Here is a 26,090-nt window from a genome sequence, read left to right on the forward strand (position 1 = left end):
TGGACCTGCGCTTTAGTGTTCCTGAAATTCCGAAGTTGCCCCTCTTGGCCATACCTCTCCCACTCCTATATGGACTTCCAGGACAGGTAGGAGATATCATCTTGGCATCCCACTCACTTTGTTTCTACAGGTGAACATTTACCAGGCTCTACCTTGAGAAAATGCTCAGGTGTGAGGGATGAATGAAATGCAATTTCTAATTTTATGAGCTTAGAGTTCCAGCATCCATCTGGAAGACCTTTGGATCTTCCCTGTCTTCTTCCCTTTTGGCTGGGAGTATTTAGATTCATCAGGTGTTAGAAAAGTATGGGTCTCTTGACTAGCTCTGTTGCACATATTCTCTTTGAATTTTACCAATTAATTTCCAGATTCCATAGGGAAAATCTAAGAGAGAACTACCAAATTCCAAAGGCTCTAAAATGACAATTCCAAGATGCACCCAATATTTATGTATCTCTAAGAAAGAAAAAAGTGTTCTTAATTATGGTTGTGAGATTTTATTGATTTTAAGATATAACTTGTCTTTAGAAATGTTAAAATGTTAAAGAGAAGGTGTGTCTCAGAGAAGAGAAAATATAGTAACATTGATTAAGCATCTGTCATGGTTAGGGACTGAGCTAGACAGTGTTTATATATTATCTCATTTAATCCCTGTTTTCTGCAGGTAGAGACTACATGACCAATCTGAATAAGTAAGGCATATTCAGATGGGTTTTTTGTTTTTTTGGTTTTTTTTTTTGCTATGTTACTAATAACTTGATCTCTTAATTTAAGTTTCTCAGAAAGTCAAGCATTTAGATAGGAATCTAGTTATTTGGGAAGTGATTCCAAATAATTCCCTGAGGGACCATGGAGAGTGCACAGGGAGAAGGAAAAAGTCAATCAGGTGTGCATTATCAAAACCACCGATTTTGGCTACAGGGGCTGAACTCTGCAGGGACCATTGAGGCCTACAGAAAGGCTTCCAGAATTGTCTCTCCATCATAAAGGAGGTTGGGGCATCTGTCCAATGGATCCTATTTCCCTTTGGCTGAAAGTTCTCCCTGGGGGCTTTAACTACTCCCATGTCCTGGAGAACACGTGTGCCGGTTGAGTGGGTTCTTCCTGTGTTTTTAGAGAAACACTTGAAATGGAAGAACAGAGAAAGGCAGGGGTACACTTCAGGTGAAACTGTGATAGCTGCAAGCTGTAGCTGAGAGGATATGATGCTATGAAGATACTTTGCCATCACTTGCAACCTTGAGTTCTGACTAATCTTATAGTTTAGGATGAGTCAAGGGGCTGAGCTCCACACAGTACTGTGTGGTCTTGGGCAGGACCGTTCACATATCTGGGCCTCAGCTTCCTCCTCTGTTGAATGAGGGCGGTGGACCACACCAATTTTGAGGAGCCCCTTAATCGATATTCTATCACTTGACCTCAATCTTCTATTTACCATGATTATACTATTATTAGTTTCAGCATTGGCCACCTTCTTATCTACCTCCTCTCTTTGTTAGATATCTCCTTGAAGGCCACCCAGATGGTAAGGGATGAGACTAGAATTTATATGCAGCGTTGTCTGGTATAGACTATACAGTCTGAATCAATGTTAAAATCAATGCTGAATCAACATTAAAATATAGAACTCAAGTTACATTTTCCTCTTTCTTTAATCCATTCATTCATTCAATAAAATTTTATTTGATGCCTACCATGTATCAGTCACCAAGCCAGGCTCTGGTACACAGCAGCAAACAAAAAGACAAAGTCCCTATCCTTTTGAAATTTATATTCTAATGGAGAAGGACATATAATAAACAATTAAACATTTAAGTACTGAGGGGAAGATAAGTGCTATGAAGAAGAAAAAAATAGGCTAAGGAGATAGAAAGTGGTGGGGTACTCTTTTCTATAGGATGAAGGTTATTTGCCAGCAAAGTCTTCATTGATAACCTTAATTGGTGTGGTAGATGTGGCATGTCAACCCTTACAACTTTTCTCTTACCGCAGTTGAAGACCCCTCCCCAGTCTTTCCTACCCCTACCCTCTATTTCTAGCTGGAGCCTTGTATGGCGAGTTGCATTTTCCAAAGATGGCTATAACAAGCTCTTTTGCTCTGCGTGCTCTTCTTATAATGTGACTTTTAAACTCCTTTCATCAGGAGGTAGATACTATGCTCTTCCCTTTGAATTTGAGTGGGTTTATGACATTAGAATAAGTGATGTTATTAAAATTCTGAGGCTAACTCATTGAAGGTAATGCAGCAAGCAGGGACTCAAACAGGTATTTGCATACTCATGTTCATACCAGGATTATTTGCAAGAGCTGAGAGGTGACATTTAGGTTGAGATTGGAAGGATAAGAAGGCAATTGTCTTCTACTGGAAGAATACAGTGAAGAGTAATCCAGGCATAGGAGACAGCACTTGTGAAGGTTTTGAAGCCCAAAGAACTTGCCGTGTATAATATACTTAATACATGTGTGTTTGCCTGGGCCTGCTCAGAGCTGTAGGTGTGGTCCAGGTTATTCCACAAGTCTCTCATCCTGTTTGAACTAATGTTAGCAGGGTAGGCTCTTCTCTGGTGCTGGCAGAAGCCCAAGAAGGCAAGCCCAATTGTGTAAACACATTACAAGCCACTGTTTACATGCTTTAAGCATCCCATTGGACCAAGCAGGTCACATGACCAAGTCCAGCATCATTGGGGGATCCATGGAAGAGAGGGAAAAGGGGTACATCCTGTTTTGGGGACAATCCTCTACATTTGTCAAATTCCCTGTATCCTTACCTATTATGAATATTGCCTGGGCTCCCCCTTTTGATCTATGAATGCTAATAATTTTGTAGATTGTACTGACACCAACTAGACTGTTCTTCCTGACACTTCCAGGTAGGTCATGCCCCCTCTCCGGGCCCCTCCAACCATCCATCACGGCTCATGCCAATGCCTTGTTTGATTTTCCATCCTCATCAGTCTGCCCCTCTCTGCAGCATTTAACTGTCTGTACCAGCTGCATCCGGCTATGACAAGAAAATCTGATGAAAATGTAGGGTGCTGGCAAAAATCATTTCATGTAGATAAATTAAAATAAAATCGCCTAGGCTGATTAAAACCCTGAAGAAGAATTGAATTGGAACAGGGTAATAAAACTCACTTATCTTAGAGAGATGCCATGAAAATTAGCTAGTCAGTATTCATGATTTGAACACAAAAGAAAAATTGTTATTGATTTACATATAATGTCTCTGTTCTGTCTTCCAAAAGCCTCTTCAACTAATATATAATGGGATGGCAAAACCAAATGTTAAGCTTAGGACCCATTCATCATGGCTTTCTTTTTTTGTTTTTTGGTTTTTTTTCCTTTTTTTTTTTTTTCCTTTTTTTTTTTTTTAATTTGGTCAATCAAAGAATACCATTAGCAGAGGCAAAGATAGCAGCTCTCTTGGCAGTGGGTGGAAAAAGCAAAGAGAGCTGGCTCTGGACCTAGACATCTTAAAGAACTGCAGAGTAGATCATAAAACACCATTACATTCATAAAGTATGGTTCATTAGATTTTTGATGAAAAACTTCAAGAGGCATCTGTTTTCCCCTCTCTGTTCTCGCCCCACCCCCCATCACCATTAGAGGCCATTTTGGAGTAAATTATGGCCTGTTCTCAAGCCTGATTATTCCGGGCCTGCTTGGCTTGGCTGCTTTCTTTTTCCTGCCAACCAGCGTCCCTCCATCTCACAGCTTCTTAGCCCTAACCTCTGAGTGCACAGAAGCAGAAATAAAGAGGAGGGACTCATGCCAATTCATTATGCCTCTTGGTGGTGGTGCTGGTAAGAGGTTTGCTGGGAAAAGAGATTGGAATTATGGCCCTCATTAACTGAGGCAATGGAAGGCGGGCCCTGCCCTGCTGTTCAGCACTACATCACAGTTTAGGGGTAAAACCTCCTTCCTTCCAAGCTTGTCTTAGCAATGTCTATTGAGAAGAACTTTCCAGCAGGTTTTGTTTTTTTTTTCAGAGTCAAATGATATTATGCTATGATAATGGTTATAATTATAAGAAGACATGTTCAGTTAAGCACTGTGCAGAGTATTTCCAGTGTATCATCTCATTTAATGCCCATAAAGACCCTAGAGGTGAGAACTGTTACGGTGCTTATTTTACAGAGCAATAACCAACTTGCCGGAGACCGTGGCCCAGAGCAGCAGTAGAACCTGTGAAGAAAAGAGAAAACTGTTCTCCACTACCAGCAGCTTCATCGTCTCTTATGGCTGTCCCACTGACACCCTCTGTCCCCGAGGTGCAGAAGCTTGTGTGGGTGTAACACTCTTTCCCACCTTTGTGGAGGGATTCACCAGAGCTCCTTCCCAGCCACTCCCCACCTGCTTGCTTGTGAGATTTCCCTGTGCACATCATGGCCTCTGCCTGCATGATAGAGCCTCCATGGTTTTCTCCCCAACCCTCAGACAGCAAACAAAGGCTCACTGTGGTAATACAGCACACTTGTTAGTCATTCTGGTTTTGGATCCAGACTCCTGGGCTCCATTCTTGCCTCTATTACTGATCCCCTCTGTGACCTTGGGAAGTCAGTTAGCTTCTCTGTGCCTCAGTTTGCTAAGGCTAATAATCATGCTTACTGTCTACAGCTGTTGTGAAGGTCAAATGCACATAGTTTCAAGCACTTGGCAAATGCTCAATAAATACTAACTATTATTATGTCTTACTACATACTGTCCTAGGACTAAAGAGGCATGAAAAAAAACCCCACTGGGCTCAGATAAATTTAGGGGTCTTCAGTAACCTTACATTTTTATGGACTGCTCTAGGTATCAATACTATTTTAGGCATATTTTTGGTTACATAGATTTTGGTGCACTGACTTGGGAGCCTTGTTACCATTTATGACATATCAATGTGCTCTGAGTTTGAGCAACTAACTTTCAAGGACCCTTGGGAAAGTTCGCTTACTGGGATGAGCTGAGTAGACTGGAGAAGAAGCACTCATTTCCTACACTAATGATAAGGCTAGGAAGGGAGGGTCCCTGATTAGGAGAGGAGCGTTCCCAACCTGCTGAACATTCCAAAGTGGTGGGCACCACAATGGGTTAAGAAACAAGAGGAAAGAGAAATCATTTCTTGGAATAGCATCCACTGGGCAGGAACCATCAAACTGTGGTTGAGTATTATGTTTAGCTGCATTTGAGAAGCTGCACTCTATCTTGTTCATAGAATAAGTGTCTGCTCCTACCCATTTTAAATATTGGTTAGGCTTAATGGTATAATAGTTCATTTGGGGGGAACCCTCAGTGTAGAAACTGAATGCGAGGCTTTTGGAATTAGGGAGACTTGGGTCAAATCCCAGGCTTCCTACTCTACCTGCTGGGTGGTTTAAAAGCTTTTATTTCCCCTTTTGTAAAACAGAGATAAGAGTGGTACCCACCTCACATGTTGTTAGAATGAGATAATGGGTGTAAGTCACCTGTGCCTGGCATGCAGGAAGCACTTAAATCATTGCAGCTATTATTATTTCATTGTTTTCTTAAGTTGCAAGGTTTCTGTTGATAGGACATTTGGAGAGAGGAAGTTGGGAAGGGGGTGGGGAAGACCAGCAAAGGAATCCCTGTCCACTACCTGCTCATGACTGTGGTTCCTGTGATCGGCGATGTGAAGCCACCTCAAATGAAGCAAGTGACCCCAGATGGGAGGAGATCTCTCCAGCACAGCCAGATCGGTTTCTAAGATAGACACCTGGCTGCTAAGGGCTTGACAAGTTTCCGGGTCACCACCAGTGTTTGTCCACTAGTGATCCAAGGAGAATTTTTTTGTATTATTGCATTGGAATGTATGCACTGTTGGTGGATCTATGTTCTCTAATCTAGGGAAATACAGGTGTGACCAGTGGCCTCTCCAACTCTGAAGTAGTGAGCAGACAGCTGTGCCATGTCTGCAACCCCTGAAGTGTGGCACTATCATAGTAGCAAAGTCACTATTCCATCAAAACAACACACAAAGTTATCCAACCCATCTAATAATTTGCATACTAATTATTTTGCTATATGCTAGTGAAGCAGATATGGTAAGCTATTTATAAAAATCACCATACTTCTGTTGAAACCAAAACCAAAGAATAAAATGAAAAACAGCCTTGAAAATTCCCCAAGCAGATAAAGCCAGCGTAGTTCTACAAGCAAAGCTTCATTTAGCTTACTTTGTAAGACAAACTTTACCTGGGTTATTTCCTGCTTATGCCTCTGAAAATCATAAAAAAAGCTTAAACCATCTCCAGGGTTAATAAGAGGTAACCACTAACCAATTCCCTATCATTTAAGAAAATTCTAGGGGCGCCTGGGTGGCGCAGTCGGTTAAGCGTCCGACTTCAGCCAGGTCACGATCTCGCGGTCCGTGAGTTCGAGCCCCGCGTCGGGCTCTGGGCTGATGGCTCAGAGCCTGGAGCCTGTTTCCGATTCTGTGTCTCCCTCTCTCTCTGCCCCTCCCCCGTTCATGCTCTGTCTCTCTCTGTCCCAAAAATAAATTAAAAAAACGTTGAAAAAAAAAATTAAAAAAAAAAAAAAGAAAATTCTAGGGACACCTGGGTGGCTCAATCAGTTAAGTGTCCTACTTGATCTTGGCTCAGGTCATGAACTCACGGTTCATGAGTTCGAGTTCTGTGTCTGGCTCTGTGAGGCAGAGCCTGCTTGGAATTCTCTCTTCCTCTTTCTCTATTCCTACCCCACTCATGTGTACTTTTTCTCTCTCTCAGAATAAGTAAACAAACTTAAAAAAATTAAAAGCCAACAAAATAAAAAGGAAAAGAAAATTCTAATATAACTAATCACATGAAGAATAAAAGTCCCTTCTTCCTCACTATATATGCTGCTTTATAGTAATATACCTTTCAGCCTCATTCCATGTTTTGGTTTGTGTTCCTCTGGTTTGCAAACTGCCTTTTTGTTGTGTGGGCACACTAAACTTTTACTACTTACTTCCTCAGTGATTAACTGGCTTTACTACTGTTATTTCTGAACTTTTGACACTTCCCATGATTTCCATATGGACCAGTCATATTTTTAGTTGTTCTCTTTGCTAGTTGCCTGGTACCTCTCTGCTCAGGGTCACTATTGACATAGTTTTCCACCTTCTAGAAGTCATGCCTCCTGCTACTACTGCTATTCTTCCTTTGTCCTCCCAGGAGGTATTCCTGTCCCCCCTCCCAGTGAGCTCCTGGGTCTCAGCAGCCCTCCTAGATCAGCTGTCTGGGAGCTGGAGGGCTAGAGTTTGCAGAAATTCGGCTTAAAATCAGCCACAATGGGCATCATGTTGGGAGTGAGAGAAAAAGTGGAAATGGGCTGAGAAGAAAGACCTAGAGCACCGGGCCCGGTGCTTAACAGTACTCTTCCCCCCCCCCCCCCGCCCCCAAGTAAAGGAATGGAGGGCTAGCTAGCAATATGGAGGGAGAGGAAAGAGGGGCTACAGTTTAAGGAATGTACCGTCTCTGGAGACTCCGGGACCTTGAAATAAGCACAGCAGGTTCACACTTAATGTCTCTAGTGAAGCTTCAGTGTTCTCATCTGCAGACTGAGGACAACAAGGTCTCCCTCACAGTGTTCGTTCAAGAGTGAAGGCAGAGAATGTGTGTGAAGCACTCCATACAGTGACCAGCATCCTGTAAATGCCGATGAATGGCACCTGCTGTTTTTTGTAATGGCGTCCTCTTGTCTTGCCCAATAGGGCATATAAGCCCCTCCGTGGAAAATAAGACTCTGGCTAGAAAGAATACTAACGATTATATAGATCTGTTATCTTGATAAAAGACAAATTTTTAGAACATATTCCATTATGGCTAAATTTTGGAATAAAACTACTTTAATCCATGGGCCCTTTCCCCTGTTCTGATTATATTCTGAGTATTTCACTTGCTCGCCAAATTTCTCACTAGTAATGGCCTATTTATTTGACAGAGTCAGTAAAGTGGTATTACATTTCAGCTTATTTTAACAAGTTAGAGTAATATGGGGGGGGCTGTCATTGCTCCTTTTTTTTTTTTTTTTACTGTTTCTGCAGTAAGTCAACTTTAAAGTGAAAGACAAAAAGGCAGTTTCAGTCTCTGCTTTATTTACATCAGTGTTTCTCAAATGTGCCCATCAGAATCACCTGGAGAGCTCTTGAAACACAAGATGGCTAGATCTCACCTGCAGAGATTCTGAGGACTGTGCTTTGAGAACTACTGATTAAACCCAGGCTGATTTCTTTGCCCTTTTAGCTGTGCTGGTTAATGAAAGATCCCCACTTGGCTTGATGAACTTTGTAGATACTTTTTTCATTGGTTAAGAATCAAGAAAAAATTTTTTTTCTGCTCTAAGAAAAGTTACTAGGCCAGGAGGACGGCAGGGAATAATAGGTCATTGACCATATTTGGGGACACATATAAAAAAAGGTTTTGGGCGACTGGCTCAGTCAGTGGAGCTTGCTACTCTTGATCTTGGGGGTGAGACGTCAAGCCCCACATTGGGTGTAGTGATTACTTAAAAAATAAAATCTTTAGGGGCACCTGGGTGGCTCAGTCGGTTAAGCGTCCGACTTAGGCTCAGGTCATGATCTCGTGGTTTGTGGGTTCAAGCCCCGCATTGGGCTCTGTGCTGACAGCTCGGAGCCTGGAGCCTGCCTCAGATTCTGTGTCTCCTTCTCTCTCTGCCCCTCTCCAACTTGTGCTCTGTCTCTCTATGTCTCTCAAAAGATAAATAAATGTAAAAAAATATTTTTTTTAAATAAAATGTTTAAAAAATTAAAAATAAAAATAAAAATGGTGTCTACCTTACACACTGATTAAGAGCTTGGGTTTTGGGGTGGGAAGACAAGAATGAGACCCAGCTCTGCCACTGTCTGTTTCTGTGGCTCCCCAAACTTTGTTTCCTTTGTCTGTAAAATGGGGTCAAGGATAGCTTGTTGCCGGGTTTAAAGCAGGAAATGCACATAAACAATTCAATAAGTATTAGCAATGTTTTTCAAAGCAAAGTAAAAACTCAACAATGCCCAAGACTGTTGAGTGCTACTGTTCATGACGTGAAGGCTAGTTAGACTCTGTCAGTCCATGTGGAGAGGGATTTCCAAAGGAATCTCTCTCAAGTTGTCATTCAGTCTTTTCTAGAAAATTCACACTAAAGAGTTTTGTTCTCTAAAATTAAATATTAATAAAACAGCCCCATTGATTACCTGCCCATAGGTTGTGTGTGCTGTTTAAGTTAATTAATAAATTGGGGGTTAGCATCAGTTACTACTAAAACATGAACAGCTTTGCCTTTTTTAGAATATCTTAGGATGCAAGAGCTAGGATGGTAGAGATCACCAGCCTCAATACTTTTATTTTACAGATAAGAAACCTCTGGGTCAGGCGGGTTAAGTGAATAATTTGCTGGAGGATACAGAACCACAAATTTAATTGTTACTGGACTTGCTATCTAAATGCTCTCAGAAGGAATGGCTAATGATGAACTATTCTAAAACCACAAGTATTTTAGTCTCTTGCAATATGTAATTGGTTTATATCCACACGCCCTAAGTAGAAGGTAAATCCATTTAGTTTCGCAGGGTGACATGAAACAAATTTATCTGGAGACATTTCTCGGGAAGTTACAGGGAATAAAGCTAGTCATTTTATGATTGCATCATTGCAACTGTTTCATAACCACAACATCCAACAGGTAACATACGCTTTCAAACACCTCGGGTCAAAACGTCATGGGTCCTGGGTGTATTCTATGAATAAGAACATTGAGCTTCAATGTCCCCCTTTTCCATTCACATAATTACACACTGGACTGTTTTCTGAGAAAAATCTTGACCCTTTCTCCAGTTGCTCCTTTTTGCATAGACGGAATGATGTTCTGTACTTTCAGTTGGTGAATTTTTGGTAAAAATAAGTTCAACTCATTTTCTACACAAGTGGTTAATGTATAGGGATTTGTGCTCCCTTTCTTCATCAGAGACCTTAACTTCAAACATTCAGCTGCCAAATTCTTATGAAAAGTTGGGTAATGAAAAAACTATATGGAACTTTGTGTGAAGGGTGTGTAGTTCATTACTTTAGAAATTCTGATAGCGGTGATAATAATAATAGTAATAATAATAGACATTGTTAAGTATTTACCATATGCCGATTACCATGCGCCATGAGTCGAGCTTTTTCGTGCACTGTTTTATTTGATCCTTAGAATCAGCGGTTCTCCAACTTCAGCATGCACCAAATCACCCGAGGGCTTGTTAGAACACAGATTGTTTCTGATTCATTTGGAGTCTGAGAATTTGCATTTCTAATAAATTCCTAGGTGATGCTGATGCTCTTGGTTTGGGGACTGTGTTTTGAGAACTACTGCTTGCTATTCACCTAGGAGGTAGGGATTTCAATCTGTATTTTACAGATGAAGAAACAAGAATTGAAGTTATGTAACATGCTCTACACACAGCTAATAACGGGCAGAGGTGGGATTTGAAAATTTGCCTCTTTGATTCCAAAGTCTATATATAGTCTTAATTTCTGTGCTAGGTGGTTTTGCAAGAAGACATTCTGTCTAGGAAGAATAGTATAGGACTCTACTGCTCCCCATACTGAGGTTCAAATACAGGCACACTTCGGACATTTCGCAGGTTTGGTTCCAGACGACTGTAATAAAGCAAATATTGCAATAAAGCAAGTTAAATGAATTTTTTTTTGTTTCCCAGTGCATATAAAAGTTACGTTTACACTATACTGCAGTCTATTAAGTGTGCAATAGCATTGTGCTAAAAAATGTACTTACTTTAGGGGCGCCTGGGTGGCTCAGTCAGTTAAGCATCTGACTTCTGCTCAGGTTATGATCTCATGGTTCATGAGTTCGAGCTCTGTGTTGGGCTCTGTGCTGACAGCTAAGAGCCTGGAGCCTGCTTTGGATTCTGTGTCTTCCTCTCTCTGTTCCTCCCCGCTCACACTCTGTCTCTCTCTCTCTCAAAAATAAATAAAGATTAACCAAATGTACTTACTTTAATTAAAAAGTACTTTATTGCTAAAAAATGCTTGCCATCATCTGAACTTTCAACAAATCATCTCGCCTCGATGTTGATGGCTGCCGACTGATCAGGGTGATGGTTGCTGAACGCTGGGGTGACTGTGGTGATATCTGAAAATTAGTGAATTTGCCACATCGACTGAGCCCTCTTTTCAAGAATAAGTTTTCTGTGGCACACGGTGCTGCTTGATAGCATTTTAGCACAGTAGAACTTGTTTCCAAATTAGAGTCAGCTCTCTCAACCCCTGATGCTGCTTCATCAACTAAGTTGATGTCATATTCTACATCCTTTGTTGTCATTCCAACAGTCTTCACAGCACCTACACCGGGAGCAGATTCCATCTCAGGAAACCACTGTTTTTGCTCATCCGTAAGAAGCAACTCCTCGTCCATTAGTTTTGATCATGAGATTGCAGCCATTCAGTCACATGTTCAGACTCCACTTCCCATTCTAGCTCTCTTGCTGTTTCCACCACACCTGCTGTTACTTCCTCTACTGAAGTCCTGAGCCCCTCCAAGTCATCCATGAGGGCTGGAATCTTCTTCCAAACTTCTTTTCATGTTGATATAGTGAAGTTTCCCCATGAATCACGGATAGTATTAATGACATCTAGAATGGTGAATCCTGTCCAGAAAGTTTTCCATTTACTTTGCCCAGATGCAACAGAGGAATCACTGTCTGTGCCAGTGATAGCCTCATGAAATATATTTCTTAAGTGATGAGATTTGAAAGTTGAGATGACTCCTTGATCCATGGGCTGCCGAATGGATGTTGTGTTAGCAGACATTAAAAACAACATTAATCTTGGGGCACCTGGGTGGCTCAGTCTGTTGAGCATCCGACTTTGACTCAGGTCATGATCTCACGGCTAGTGAGTTTGAGCCCCACGTTGGGCTCTGTGCTGACAGCTCAGAGCCTGGAGCCTGTTTCGGATTCTGTGTCTCCCTCTCTCTCTGCCCCTCCCCTGATCAGGCTCTGCCTGTCAGTCTCTCTCTCTCTCTCTCAAAATAAATAAGTGTTAAAAGAATAAAAACAAAAAACAACATTGATCTTATTGTCCTTCTCCATCTTGTAGGTGACCAGGTACATTGTTAATGAGCAGAGATATTTTGAAAGGAATCTTTTGTTCTGAGCAGTAGATCTCAACAGTGGGCTTAAAATATTCAGTAAACTATGTTGTAAACAGATGTGCCCTCATCCAGGCTGTTGTTCCATTTCTAGAGCATAGGCAGAATAGATTTAGTGTAATTCTTAAGGGCCTTAGGATTTTCGGAATGGTACATGAGGCTGGGCTTCAACCTAAAGTCCTCAGCTTCATTAGCTCCTAACAGCAGCATCAGCCATTTCTTTGAATTTCAAAGCCATGTATTGGCCTCTCCTCTCTAGTGATGAAAGTCCCAGATGGCGTCTTCTTCCAATAGAAGGCTGTTTTGCCTATATTGAAAATCTGTTGTTTGGTGTAGCCGCCTGCATGAATTTTCTTAGCTGGATCTTCTGGATATCTTACTGCAGCTTCTCCATCAGCACTTCTTGCATCACCTTGCACTTTCTGTTACAGAGACAGCTTCTTTCCTTAAACCTCATAAACCAACCTCTGCTAGCGTCAAACTTTTCTCCTATAGCATCTCCACCTCTCCCCACCTTCACAGAAAGGAAGAGAGTTAAGGCCTTGCTTTGGATCAGTCATGCTTTGGCTTAGCAGAATGTTGTGGCTGGTTGGATCCTTCATCCAGACCGCTCCATCTTTCTCCATATCAGCAATAAGCCTGTTGGTTTTTTTTGTTTGTTTGTTTCCTTTTTTAAAACATTTATGTGTTCTCCGGAGGAACACTTTTGATTACTTTCAAGAACTTTTCCTTTACATTCACAACTTGGCTAAGTGGCACAAAAGTCCTGGCTTTAAGCCGGCACTGGCTTTCAGTATGCCTTCCTCACTAAGCTTAATCATTTCTAGCTTTCGATTCAAAGTGAGAGATGTGTGACTCTGCCTTTCACTTGAACACTTAGAGGCCGATATAGAGTTTTTAGTTGGCTTAATTTTAATATTATGTGTCTCAGGGAATAGGGAGGCCTGAGGAGAGGGAGAAAGACAGGCTCATTGGTAGAGAAGTCAAAACAAACACAACATTTACTAATTAAGTTCCCCATCTTATATGAGCGCGACTCACGGTGCCCCAAACCAATGACAATAGTAACATCAAAGATCACTGATCACAGATTGATTGCTGCCAGAGGGGAGGGTGGTGGTGGGACAAGCAAAATGGGTGAAGGGGAGTGGGAGACACAGGCTTCCAGTTACAGAATGAATAAGTCACAAGAATAAAAGGCACAGCATAGAGAATATAGTCAGTAATATTGTAATAATTCTATAACAGTGACAGGTGGTAACAACACTTGTGGTGAGCGTAGCATAACTTATGAACCTGTTGAGTCACTACGTTGACCCCTGAAACTAATACAGCATTGTGTGTCAACTATACCCAAATTGAAAACTTTTCTAAAAAGTAAAAAAAAAAAAAAAAAAGAAAAAAAAAGAAAAAATCACTGATTACAGGGTACCGTAACAATTTATAATAGTAACGAAAAAGGTTGGAAATATTGCAAGACTACCAAACTATGACACAGAGACAAGATGAGAACAAATGTTGGTAAAATGGCACTGATAGACTTGTTCGATGCAGGATTGCTGCAGACCTTCAATCTGTAAAAAAATGCAATGCCTGTGAAGCATACTAAAGGGAAGTACGAATGAAGGTCTGCCTGGAGGCTGGTGAGCAGCCCTCCTCCCCCAAAGGCTATGGGATGAAGGGGAGTCTTGTTCCAGGTGGACACTGCAAAGTGTACGATCGTGGGATTTGTCTCCACCAGCCATCCTCATTGGGGCTTGTTCCCAAAAGATTTGGCTGCATGTGGAAACTGAAAGAACTCTTTAGCTTAGGGAGCTGTGCTTTGAGAGGCCCTCAGTTGAGCATCATAAGGAGGAAGAAATGGCTTATTGTGCATGGTGCTCTGATTTCTACCTCTAAGGGAGCAGTAAACCTGGCATGGGGCGCCGTAGTTGGCACTGAAAAAGGGGGTGGTGGATTAGGGTTAACAAGATGCATGGGTGACTGGGTAAGACCTGTATTGCTAAGGTAGTGCATCCCCATGAGTTATACAGGGGAGGGGAAAAGTTCGGTCATGTAACAGCTATAATACTTCGAGTCATGATGAGCAACTTTATTGCTTGCAATGAAATTGTATTAATTAAAACAGCATTCCTTGCTCAATTCTGTAGACTGTTACATCAGAGGCCAAGGGTGACCTTCCAGTTTTGCCACTGTAACCCCTGCATCATTGGCTGCAGCTGCAATTTTTGAGGCAACTGGAATGGGGGGTGTGCAAGATGGGGTGGAGGGCCTAGGCTGTCCTAGAATGAGGCAGGAAGCTGGTCCCTGAATCCTTTCTGCACTAGCAGGTAGAAGGGAGAAGATTGATCTGTGGTCTTTAAGTGTCCCTGGAGATTGTGAGAAATATGTAGGGAAGGGGAGTCCTTGACAGGTGAAAGCTGGGAGTCATTGTATTTCAGGGTGTTAAATGAATCTTGTGTGCTCATTTATACTCCCAGGTTGAGGAAACCTACAAAATAGCAGATATGTAACATTTAATTCCTGAATCAGGGCAAGAGCTCTGGCCTCTTTTTTTTTTTTTTTTTTTTTTAACTCTGCTTTGGTGCTTGATATTGTCTTTGGTGCCACCCCAATGAGTGGCCTTTGGAGCACCAGCATGTTTCTATAGGTGGATCATTGATATGAAGTTCAATCATACTTCCTTCTTTTTTTGGCTGCTAAAATCTGAGTCAGATTTGCCACTCAGGAATAGAAATTGACCAAAATCAATCATACATTTTATTTTTCCTATTTGACCATTTTTCTTTTATACATTTACCTTTTTCCTGTTATGTGGTATACATTCTCCTAACCATCTAATCTTTCTGAAAGAAGGGAGAGGGAGTATGCACAGAAATAGAAAAAAAAAAGTAGGATGAAAAAAGAGGTAAAGGAGAGGAGACAAGAAGGAAAGTTAACCCATTTTACAGAGGACATTTACATGGAAAAGCTAATGACCTAAATTGCCCCATCTTCACTTAATTGAGATGACTAATCCTAAATTTAACTTGAAGTATCTAACCAGCAAAAAAAGTCCTAATAAATTATAGTTTTGCAAAATACAAGTTAGTGATGGCAATTGTTTAAAGTGGATCAGAATCAACAGGAAGTAATAACAATAGATTCCGGAGTTTATGCTCAAAGAAAAGTAGGCATCATTTTCTATATTGGTGTGCAAAAGGAGAAATGTTTCTTAGGGCAAACATACATTTAATAGCACCAAGTCTGAATCATTAATAGATCTTTTGTAGAAATTAGAATGCTGGAAGCAGCTTCGGGGGTGCTGGAACTCAGCTTTGGGTGAGCTAGGAGTTAGGGGACACAAGGTCCCTGTCCTTGAGTTCAGCTATGTTGGCAAATAATTGCAATTCAAGGCAATAAATGCTATAGGTGAGTTACACATATAGATATATGGATAATTAATTCTGCCTAAGGGAGTCCAGAATATCTTCGTAGAGGAGGGAGCCTTTGAGCTTGCTCTTAACAAATGAGGGTCTTCAGGCAAACCGAACAGAAGAAACTACACAGAAGGCAAGCAGCCATCAGAATATGTGGTTGCTGGGGATTACCCAGTATTTCAGACACTGTCACTAGAATGTGAGACAGGGCAGAAACATGTGCGCTGAACCCCCCAGTGCATCAGGCTTCCAAATATTTGCTGTAATAATAGCCCATTTTCTTTTACCTTATAATCATTTAACTTCTACTTTGTTCTCACAAACCTGAAGCCTCCTCTGTAGGCTTTCTTACTTACATCCCTCTTTCGTTCTCTTATTACTCAGTTTTTATTGGCTGAGTAGCTCCCAGTTATAATCAACAGACTAGAGGCTAATTTAAACTTACTGGGGTTCATCCAAATGTGACGAGTTGGTTTCTGGGGTTTTGTCTGCTATGATTACTGTAGCTGTTAACCCTGAGACATCTATCTTTTGGAAATACTGCTGAGCAACTTTTAGAATTTAGATACATCTCTAAATTTCTTCCATTATGGATGGATCAATTCTCTGTCCTCTAGTTCTGGAGATGCTATTGGGACTTAGCAAATTACCGTTACCTGTATATTGAGCTGAGCCCTTTGTGCCAGGTTCTCAGACTAGTGTGGGGCAGTTTCCATTAGGAGAAGTCTGGCATGGTCGGCCTGTCCAGCTCACCATTTTAGAATAATCTGATCACCACTTTGTTATGGCCATAAAAGCATAGCAGTTGAAATCTTCTATGTTACCCCTTGACCGAGAGTTTTATTCTGGTTAGGTACTTGAATGCCTAAGTGTGCAAAAATTAGATAGCTTTTTAAAGAACTAGATTTTGTAGGTATAGCAGGATATACCAGGCAATATCCATTTATCACGACAGCTTCCAGGAAGATTTTATTCGGCAACAGCCGTGATATTCACTCTACTGAGGTTGGTAACAGCAACTGCCCTAACACACTCAGCTGGAAAGCGTAATAAATTATTATCTATTGGGTGCCAGGCACTTTGTAACATGGTACTCCTTTCAACCCTACAAGAAAGGTTTATGTTACTCTCATTCTAGAGTTGAGCAAAAAGGCTCAAGGAGGAAAGTCAGTGTTCTGCTTACCTTCCAAAGTTTTTACTTCTCTTTTTATAGCTAAGCTTTCTAAAACCAACTACAAGCCTGCATTAGAATGCAGAGGGGCCCCATTACAGGGGTGCCTGGGTGGTTCAGTCGGTTTAGGGTCTGACTCTTGATTTTAGCTGAGGTCATGATCTCCTGGTTCATGGAATCGAGCCCCGAGTCGGGCTCTGCACTGTCAGAGCCTGCTTCGGATTCTCTCTCTGCACCCTGCCCCCTGTGTCTCTCTCTCTCTCTCTCAAAATAAACAATAAAAAAAATTACCACAAGGTTCCACTCAAGATTGTTCTCTTACCGTTTCACCACAGTCAGAAAGGTGATTGTGTTTCCAGGAGATTGAATTAAAGGAGCAAGCTAGTACTACAAACATTCCCAAAGGATTACAAAACACATCATAGAAAGTAGAACAGTAAATGACGTCACATTGGAATAATTTAAGACTGATCTTGTCTTAATTTTGCAGGGTCATTTTACCTTCCTCTTACACTTCAGTTTTAAACTGAAGGCCCTAAGAATCTTTAGTTGGAAGCCCTCCAAAAAGAAACAGTATTCTTTTATGTACTACTGATAGAAGTGTAAATTGGTGTTTTCTAGGGGGCAAAGTGGCAGTAACAAAAGCTTTTAAAAACTGGCATATTCTCTCCACTAGCAATTCCAAGTATTCATCTTAAAGAAATATTAAGAACACATAAAAGATTTAGCAACACAATGTTCTTTAGAGCAGTTTATTAGTGAAAAATTGGAAACAGCCTAAAAGTCAACAATAGTTTAATAAAATGTGGCACATACGATGGCATACTGTGCAGCCATTAAAAAAGATGTAGAAATAGATTCAACACAGCAGGATAGTTATGGTATTGTCAAGTGAAGAAAAGTTACAAAACAGTACGTACAACTTGATTCCAATTAAAAAAAATGTATAAATGCACAAGAGTCTGGAAGGCTATATACCTCAATAACAGTCCTCCCGGATGGTGGGATGATAGGTGATTTTTATCTTTCAAACTAATTTTTCATTTTTTTTCCCTTTTTACCAACACATCTATGACTTGTATTATTAAAAAAGCATTAACAATTCTGAAAAAGTCTCCTGTGAAGTAGGAATGAGAGTGGAGCTTAGTAACCTGAGGCACAGGGATGTAAACATTAGTCTGAAACTGCTTTAATGGCTTGTCAGGGTGCTTTGATGTCAAACTGTCACTGTGTTTAAGTGGAAATGTGGGTGGTCGTAGAGCTTACCCTTCTTCAGACTAAGGGATTCATTCCTAAGAAACCTTCCACAGCAACCAAGAACTGGCATTCCAAGCAAGATTTCCCTTGCACACACTAAGCATACCTTTATCTCACCCACTTGTAACAGAGCCCAGCAAGGTGCCTCTACCCTTGAGAACAGTGCTGGGTGACAGTACAGAAGGCAGGGAAAAATTCTCAAGTGATGTCAAAGAGTACCTGAAGGTGAAAGGCAAGTTTTTTGTTCTACTGAGGTGGTTCTCAAACTCACCAAAACAGATTGTGGGGCCTTACCCCCTGGGTTTAATTCAGTGGATCTCAGATAAGGCTTACGAATTGCCTCCCCCCACTCCTTTCATTTGACAAGTATTTATTGAGTACATAAAACGTGCTAGGTCTTGTATTGTTGGAAATTTGTGATCAAAAGAATTATAGCCTCTATCTCAGAGAGCCTATATTGTAGATTGACAGATATATATTAAATAAATTATAAAAGTAACTCTCTATATAATTAAAATTATGATAGTGCTAGAATAAAGACAATTTTTGTCTTAAAACTATTTTTTAAAAATGTTACATGAAAGAACTAAGAGCAGTTCTATAGCCCCTTCAAGACAAAAAATTAAGTACAAACAAAGAAAGTACTTGGAAATACGAATTAGCATTTTAGACAAGTCCCTAGGTGATGCTGATATTGCATCTTAGGGTCTCACACAGAACCACTGCGCCCTAACTGAGTAGACTTTCTAATTAGGATAATGTGGGAGGACGGGCACAAGGTAACAGCCATTTAATCATCTGGGGGAGGGGCTGAGGCAAAGCTATTATGGCTCCTTACTCAGGCTTCAAGTGTTACATACTAGGCAACACAGATCTCAAAATTTTAAGCATTTGGGAGGCAGGGAAGAGATTTTTGAGGAATCCTGTCAACAAAGCATGGAGGTGAGCTGAGCCTCTGGGTAAACGGAGCTGTTGCTTCTTGTCCTGCACTTGTCACCTCTCCCACAGTATCTCAGAAAGGTGCTCCCGTATCAGCTCCTCCATTCACATTGTTCTTTTGTCCTAGTGGGTAACAGCAGACTGTGTGGATGGACTCGAACCCACTGGTGACCCTAGCCTCAGGTTTCTTATTTCTCCTGTTACTCAGAATGAGGCACATTCCCATTTCTGGGACCTAATGTTCTAATGTATCAGTTTTTCTGATTTAGCACCATAAAAAAAGATTTAACACCATGACCTTTCAGGTTAGATTACTTTGAGAACAGATGTAGAGGCAATCCAGTAATTTTTTTCAGTCTGTAAAAGAGCCTACAATTATTTCCAAGTTTATTACATCATTCGTATGTGCATCTTTCATGTTACTATACCTTTAAGCTCTGGGCCACAGAGCTTATTTAAATAATTTTAAATTGCACCATAAATTATTAGGCTTCCCAAGCTTTTCTTCTATGCCTAAGAAACTTTATGGGCTTTTACCTGAGTAAAAATCAAACTTATGACTTCATAAGTCAAAGCCAAAACCAAAAACCCACAAAAAACAAAACCGAAAAAAACCTCCCAAACCACCAAACAAAACCCCTTTAACATAAAAAGCAATGAACATGAGAACAAGCCCATATATTATGGTGGATTTGTGGTAGACAAAGGCACTAGAAGCCTTTGGACCTTAACATTGTTGAAGGTTACTAACATTATTGGATTACTATAGTCAACATTCATTTGATGGAAAACAAAAGGTTCTGCTAAAACTTATGCTCTGGTGAGGTTAAACCTAGATCTAGGTGTGATTTAAAGGGGGTAGAGGATACAGGTAAGTAGAACAGAGCTTGGATATAAAAGGTATCTCTGGTACACAGTCAAAAACAAGGCCTATAGTCTGGATTGGTCAGGAAGCTATGGGGGCTAACAAAGGGAAACTGGTATTTACAGAATGTTTCTACTATGTGTCAAACTTTTCCCTAAAAAAGACTTACCATACAAGTTAACATTTGCTATACAATCCTCACAATAACCTTAAGGTGGCATAACTATTATCCCTATTTTACTAAAAAGGAAGCAACAGTTTATATAATATTGAAGCTCAAAGAGCACAGGATATGAGGAAGACTGGATCTGAACTCAGGGTGGTTTCACTCCAGTATGCATACTTTTTCTCCTTGACTACTCTACTTCTCATAAACTTCACTTCCAGTTGCTGTTTAAGTTGACCTAGATTTTTTCTATGATCTCCTAAATCCTAAACCTGGACTGATGTAACATAAAAGATGGTACTCTCGGCTGGCTACAGACTTCCCTTCTGGGGAAAGAAAAAGTTCACTCACTTGGCTGGTGCTATAGCTAACTAACCAGCTTGAACACCTGTTAGGGTTACAAGTATGGTGATTCACAGTGTGAATCAAAGTGTCTTTGTACAATTATAAAATTGTAGAGGAATGTGTCTCAGCACAGAAATAAAAGGGTAACAACTACTGTTAAAGTTTGGACTGTGGGCTAAATTATTATCAACATGTTGACAAAGTTCTGATTAGGAGCTCTTAAATAAATTTGAAAATACTTTTTGTGTTATGTGTTCATTTTTTAAAGTACCAAAAAGTGTTTTAATGCATTAACATTCCCTGAAGAAATGAACTACATTTTTGCACTTCACGAGTAAGCCAGACTGAACTCCTTTCAATTGTCAGAACGTGTCACATTCTCTTGGCTCGAGGCTCTTTTTCCCTCTGCCTCGAACACTTCCCCTCCATACCATCTCCCACTCCCCAAATCCAAATTAAGTGACTCAAAAGGTCTCAAACACAACACCCTGCATTCCTTCTATCATGACATGGATTCTGTTATATGGCAACTGCCTATTTATTTACTTAAGGTCTGCAGGGGGAAGGACTGTGCATCTTGTTCAGGGTAGTATCCCCAGCTGATCAGCATAGTGCCTGGCCCTCAAACAAATGTTTGATGAATGAACGAATGAGAATGAATGCAGAAGTCCTAATATGGAAACAATCTGCTGATTCATAGCAATGCTCCAAACAGCAATTTTCTGACTGTAAGTGTGTTTCACAACCGGAGATCCTGATCAACATAACCTAAGTTCATTAATAAATATTCAAAATTTTATTAGTAAATTGAGTAACCAAAAATGTATTGTTTGTATGCAATTTTCCTCTATAATGAGTGTAGTTGCACTAATCAATATTTTGATAAGAATTTGCTGTTCCATAAGAACACATTCTCTTTACTGAAATATGTTCTTAACAGATCCAGTTCTGATTATGCATTAAATTGTGCCAATTAAACAATCTTAAAAACATTGTTTAGCAAATTGAACTTGTTCCAGATGTTTTAGAACCTTAACAAAATATATACCAGAGAAATATGGTAATCCTTTTCAAGGATTTCAAGGACTAGTTGTTCTTAAATTTAAAAGAAATCATTCAGTAGTGTTTAATAACCACCGCCCCCCCCCCCCCACCAAACCTCCAAAATAAACCAATGAGATACAATATTGAAATCACTCCATTTCTGTTGGAAAACAAGGTAAACATGGTAGATTAACTGCATTTCTGTTTATGGAAACATTCAGAAATACTATATTTTTCACAAAAGAGGCTTACACCTTAGAGCTCTTTTAAAACCAACAGTTTAAAACAAATTTTAATTTTATTCTTTGGCTATTAAATTATACCTAATAAATGAGTCACTGATATCAATTCACAATAAATTTATTTTACATAAAAGAAAAAGCTTGCCATTAATGAAAAAATTCAGTAGAAAACAGTTCTTCTGCTTTAAGTTGGAGCTCAAAAGTAGAAGCTGCTTATTAGTGAAACTCAGTAGAAAGGGAATTTTGTAAGAAAACATTCTTGGCATGAAAGCACTAACATAAATTCTGTAATGAAATATTTACCATGCAATTTCACTGGCAGAAAGGCTGGTTTCTGATGGCTGGTATTTCTTTTCAGTCTCCTAAGAACATTAACATGGAAGATACTTAAACCTGCTTTATTCAGAGTTAATTGTATATAAATACTGGTGTCATGATGGGTAATCTTTCCATAGTCCACCTATTTAATTGAGCAGTTCTAAGTAGGTAATTGGCACCCTGCCCTTCTGATTTCCCCTTTCCCCCATTAGCCAGTCTGAATCCATTCCAACGACACTGAACACAGTGATCACCTACAAAATAAAATAGTTCCAGTTATTAACTATGTTAGAAAATAAACATTTGTAACTTGTTTAAGCTATTCATTATCAAAGTTCTTTAAACATTATTAATTTTGCTGAAAGATAAAGGATTTTATTAGAGGCAGTTTTAGAAATTTTCTAGTTATTTAGCAGTTAAAAACTTTAAATCTGTGCTATTGCTATTAAAGAATAGTAGTTAAAATTTTTATAAAATGTTGATATAAAACCATCTTAAATCTATGAAAGCATTCATGATAAACTATTTCCCAAGAAGTAATAAAGAATTTGCATTTTATTATAATACTAGAAGGTATGTCAATCTATGATACAGTTTTCTTCTTAAACCCATATATTACTCACCTCATCTGCCAGAAGTGATAATTCACTACTGTTTGCAGCATCATAATCATACAGAACCCTGGCCTTCCTGCTGCCACTGCACTCCTTAAGGTCAATGAGGTTGGAAGGGGAGGTGATTACCAGACCACTTGTTGAAGTCAAGGCAGAAGAACCAATCACATTTGATGAAGCAGATGGTGCAGGTGCCACAGAAGTCTGATTGTTGTTACAATAATTGGATGGAAAACTGTTGGAAAAAAATGGCCAATTATCAATTTCCAAGTGACTATAGCTTCTGAATACCGCCACTTGGTGGCAGTGTTTACTTTCTACCAACTTCCACTTTGGCTAAAGATTTACAGATGTAATATTTTAATAGCAAAGTACCCTAACTAACTTATGCCTCTTAGGCCATAGAGAGGAAGACACAGAATCTGAAGCAGGCTCCAGGCTCTGAACTGTCAGCACAGAGCCTGATGTGGAACTTGAACTCATGAACCGCGAGATCATGACCTGAGCCAAAGTTGGATGCTTAACCGACTGAGCCACCCAAGCGCCCCATGCAGGTGGTTTTCAAATATAAGTACTTGGAAGTTTTTTTCAAAGCTGTCTTTAAAATTATAAACTTGAAGTTTAAAAACAACCCCCCCCCCCAAAAAAAACATGCTATTTCCAGAAAAAAATGAGTTTATCCTTAAAACACTTCCAAAAAACTTCTACTAGTATGTTTTATTAATCTTTTCTTGCCTTTATGAATTGTTAAATAAAAATATCAACGAATAACACTTCTGTACTAGATACCACCACAAGAGTGAAGTCTTCTCAAGTTAATTCTTTGAGAAATATTTGAATAACCAAACTCTTTTTATAAAACTGGTCCAATCACACTTTCCTATTCATTCAAATGACAAATATTTATGGAAAATCTACATGTCCAACATCACTACCACAAGCTAAAGACACAAGGATGAAACAATACCCTTCCTTTATGGACGTATACACAAGGGAAGGACATGGACATACAAATACTATGTTATGAGTAATAATTACCATAATGAAGACTCGATGGGAGAATAGGGCAAATTTCACAAGCTCATTCTGTCTTGTATTTTTTGTAGGGGAAAAATAGTAAAGTTTTATTAGAAACTAGTGAAATCTAGGGATGCCTCGGTGGCTCAGTTGGTTAAGTGTCCAACTTCAGCTCAGGTAGTGATCTCACGGTTCGTGAGTTCAAGCCCCGCGTTGGGCTCTGTGCTGACAGCTCAGAGCCTGGAGCCTGCTTCGGATTCTGAGTCTCCCTCTCTCTCTGCCCCTCCCCTGCTCACACTCTTGTCTCTCTCTCGAAAAAATAAAACATTAAAAAAAATTTTTTTTTTTTAAAAGAAGTTAGTGAAATTTCTGTGACAAATGTGCTTGTAAATATTTTAAAGATAATTAAAATTTTCAATTTAGTGTAAAGCTACTGTTTCTCCAATACTACATGGAAAAGAGCATCAAATGGCTGGCCTATATTCATTCTCATCCAGCCATTTCTAAGGTTGAAAATTTCCTATGAAAATTCGTATTTAAATTTTAATAAACACAAAAGGTCTCATCTGGTAAGGTGGGTGAAATTCATCCCTAAATAAAACACAACTTCCTTCTTCTCTTTATGACCACTGTGCCATCTGGAAATCAGTCAGCCAACAATACAATTCTCGTTAGTCTCATAACCTCTTCTCTAAACCTTCCTTCACCCTCTTATGCTTGTGTTTATTTTTCATACTTATTGAGTCTACAAGTGGATGGAGTAGGAGTTGTATGGTCCTCATTACCATTTCTACACTCTTCTAACCAATCTCGCCCAATCTTGGAATTTCAGGTTATTTGACTCTTTACTACCCATCATCTCTTGTTGCCATCATCTATGGATGTTTCATTCCCTTCTCCATTTCTACAAGATTTTAGTTCCTGGCTCACAGATACTGTATCTCACCTGGTGATTATAATATCCATAGAGACAATTCTTCCAACACTTTGCCTTTTCAGATCCATGGTATCTTCTCTTTCTGTACCTGATCCTGTAGTTCAGCCACCCATTTCTACTGCCTCATCTAGACCTCATTAATTCCAAAAACTATAACCCTTGCAATAATAATTTCCAACATCCCATTGTCTGACCATCATCCTTTTTTTTCCCCAGTACTCTCCAACAAGTCTATAGTGGATCTATGGTCCTACTAATACGCCCTTCATGGCCATGGTAATTACTATAATCACTCCCTTGCATATGTCTTCATCTCCTATATTCCTCACTTTAAATTACTCATTTGGCAAAAATCTATGAACCTACTCCATGTTATTTACTGTTGAGAGGAGAAAAGTACAAAACCATGTTGTCTGGCCTTGCCCTCAATTTATGAGTAGGAACCTCAAGTGGGTCCACAATGCTGCTTAGCAATTACTATACATTTCTCTAAGTCCATTCACTTTCCATTCTTCTAACATTTCATACACTTTCATCCATCCTCAAAATTCTAGCAATTTCTCCTCTAACCTTATACTCGGTTGATGAGTTGTTTCCTTTTTCACAGAGAGGAAAGAGGACACATCTACGTGTTTGTGGTCATCTCTCCTCTTACTACAGATGAGCTGTCTATGCTTCTATGGCTAATTTCTCCACCTGTGCACAAAATCTCATTTTTACCTCTCAAGGATATCACGCTAGCAATTCTTCCTTTTCCCATGCTATCTTATTTCTCTATGTGCTGTATCATTCTCATCAGCTTGCAAACATGCTCTGATTTCTCCTATCTTAAAAACAAAAATCTGCGAGACACACTTTCTCCTCCAGCTACTACTTCATTTTTCTGTTCCTCTTTACACTAGAACTCCTTCGAAAGATTTATCTAAACTTACCATCATAGTCCCTCCTCTTCTGTTCTCTTACACTGTAGACATGATCTGGCCCTATTGTTCTACCAAAACTACTCTTGTCAAGGTCAGCAAGGACTTCAATGTTCTAATCCAATGGTCTATTGACATTCCTCACTTCACTTGACATATCTAGTGATCACAGTGGATCCTTTCCCTCCACTTTCCTGTACCTTCCTCACTTGACTTCCAGGCCACACTCTTGGTTTATATCTTACCTTAGTGTTCATTCCTTACTGCCACTTCCTTAGCTGTGCTGGAGTACTTCAGGGTTTAGCCCTTAGCCCTCTTCTTTTCTCTGCCTATATTTACTACCTTTCATCTAGTCTGAGACTTAAACATCCCTGATATGCTGACCACTCTCTAACTTGTATCTCTAATTTAGCTCCCAAACTCCAGACCTGCATATCCTAAAACTGGGCATCTCCACTTAGATGTTTAATAGACATTTCAAACTTCATTATGTCTAAAATTGGGCTTCTGGTGTAAAACTGGGGTGATCTACCACCCCAACCACCTCCTCCTGTGACATTCCCCATTTTAATTAACTACAGCTCCCTTCTTTCAGTTGCACAGGCCAAACACCTGCAATAATTCTTAACTCCTCTGAGCCCTGTGTAAATGAAGTCTGTCAGCAAATCCTGCTGGTTCTACCTCTAAAATGTACCCAG

At 39.9% G+C, this 26,090-nt stretch overlaps 1 protein-coding gene across 2 annotated transcripts in view; it reads right to left on the minus strand.

The window, feature by feature from the left end:
* Positions 1–21,688: 21,688 nt before the first annotated feature.
* The window catches only part of SH3GLB1 (SH3 domain containing GRB2 like, endophilin B1), a 34,731-nt gene continuing 30,329 nt past the window's right edge, over positions 21,689–26,090 (minus strand). For both annotated transcript variants that reach the window (XM_047085446.1, XM_047085447.1), the window contains 2 exons: positions 22,528–22,753; positions 21,689–22,158 (listed from right to left, as the gene is read on the minus strand). In XM_047085446.1, the coding sequence (XP_046941402.1) occupies positions 22,051–22,158; positions 22,528–22,753 (334 nt within the window). In that variant the 3' untranslated portion in view covers positions 21,689–22,050. The remainder of the gene's footprint in view (positions 22,159–22,527; positions 22,754–26,090) is intronic.

The sequence above is a fragment of the Lynx rufus genome, unplaced genomic scaffold (genome assembly GCF_022079265.1).
Source record: "Lynx rufus isolate CCGP_SWC_20201006 ecotype Redwood Valley unplaced genomic scaffold, mLynRuf1.p SCAF_2, whole genome shotgun sequence".
NCBI classification, from domain to species: Eukaryota; Metazoa; Chordata; class Mammalia; order Carnivora; family Felidae; genus Lynx; species Lynx rufus.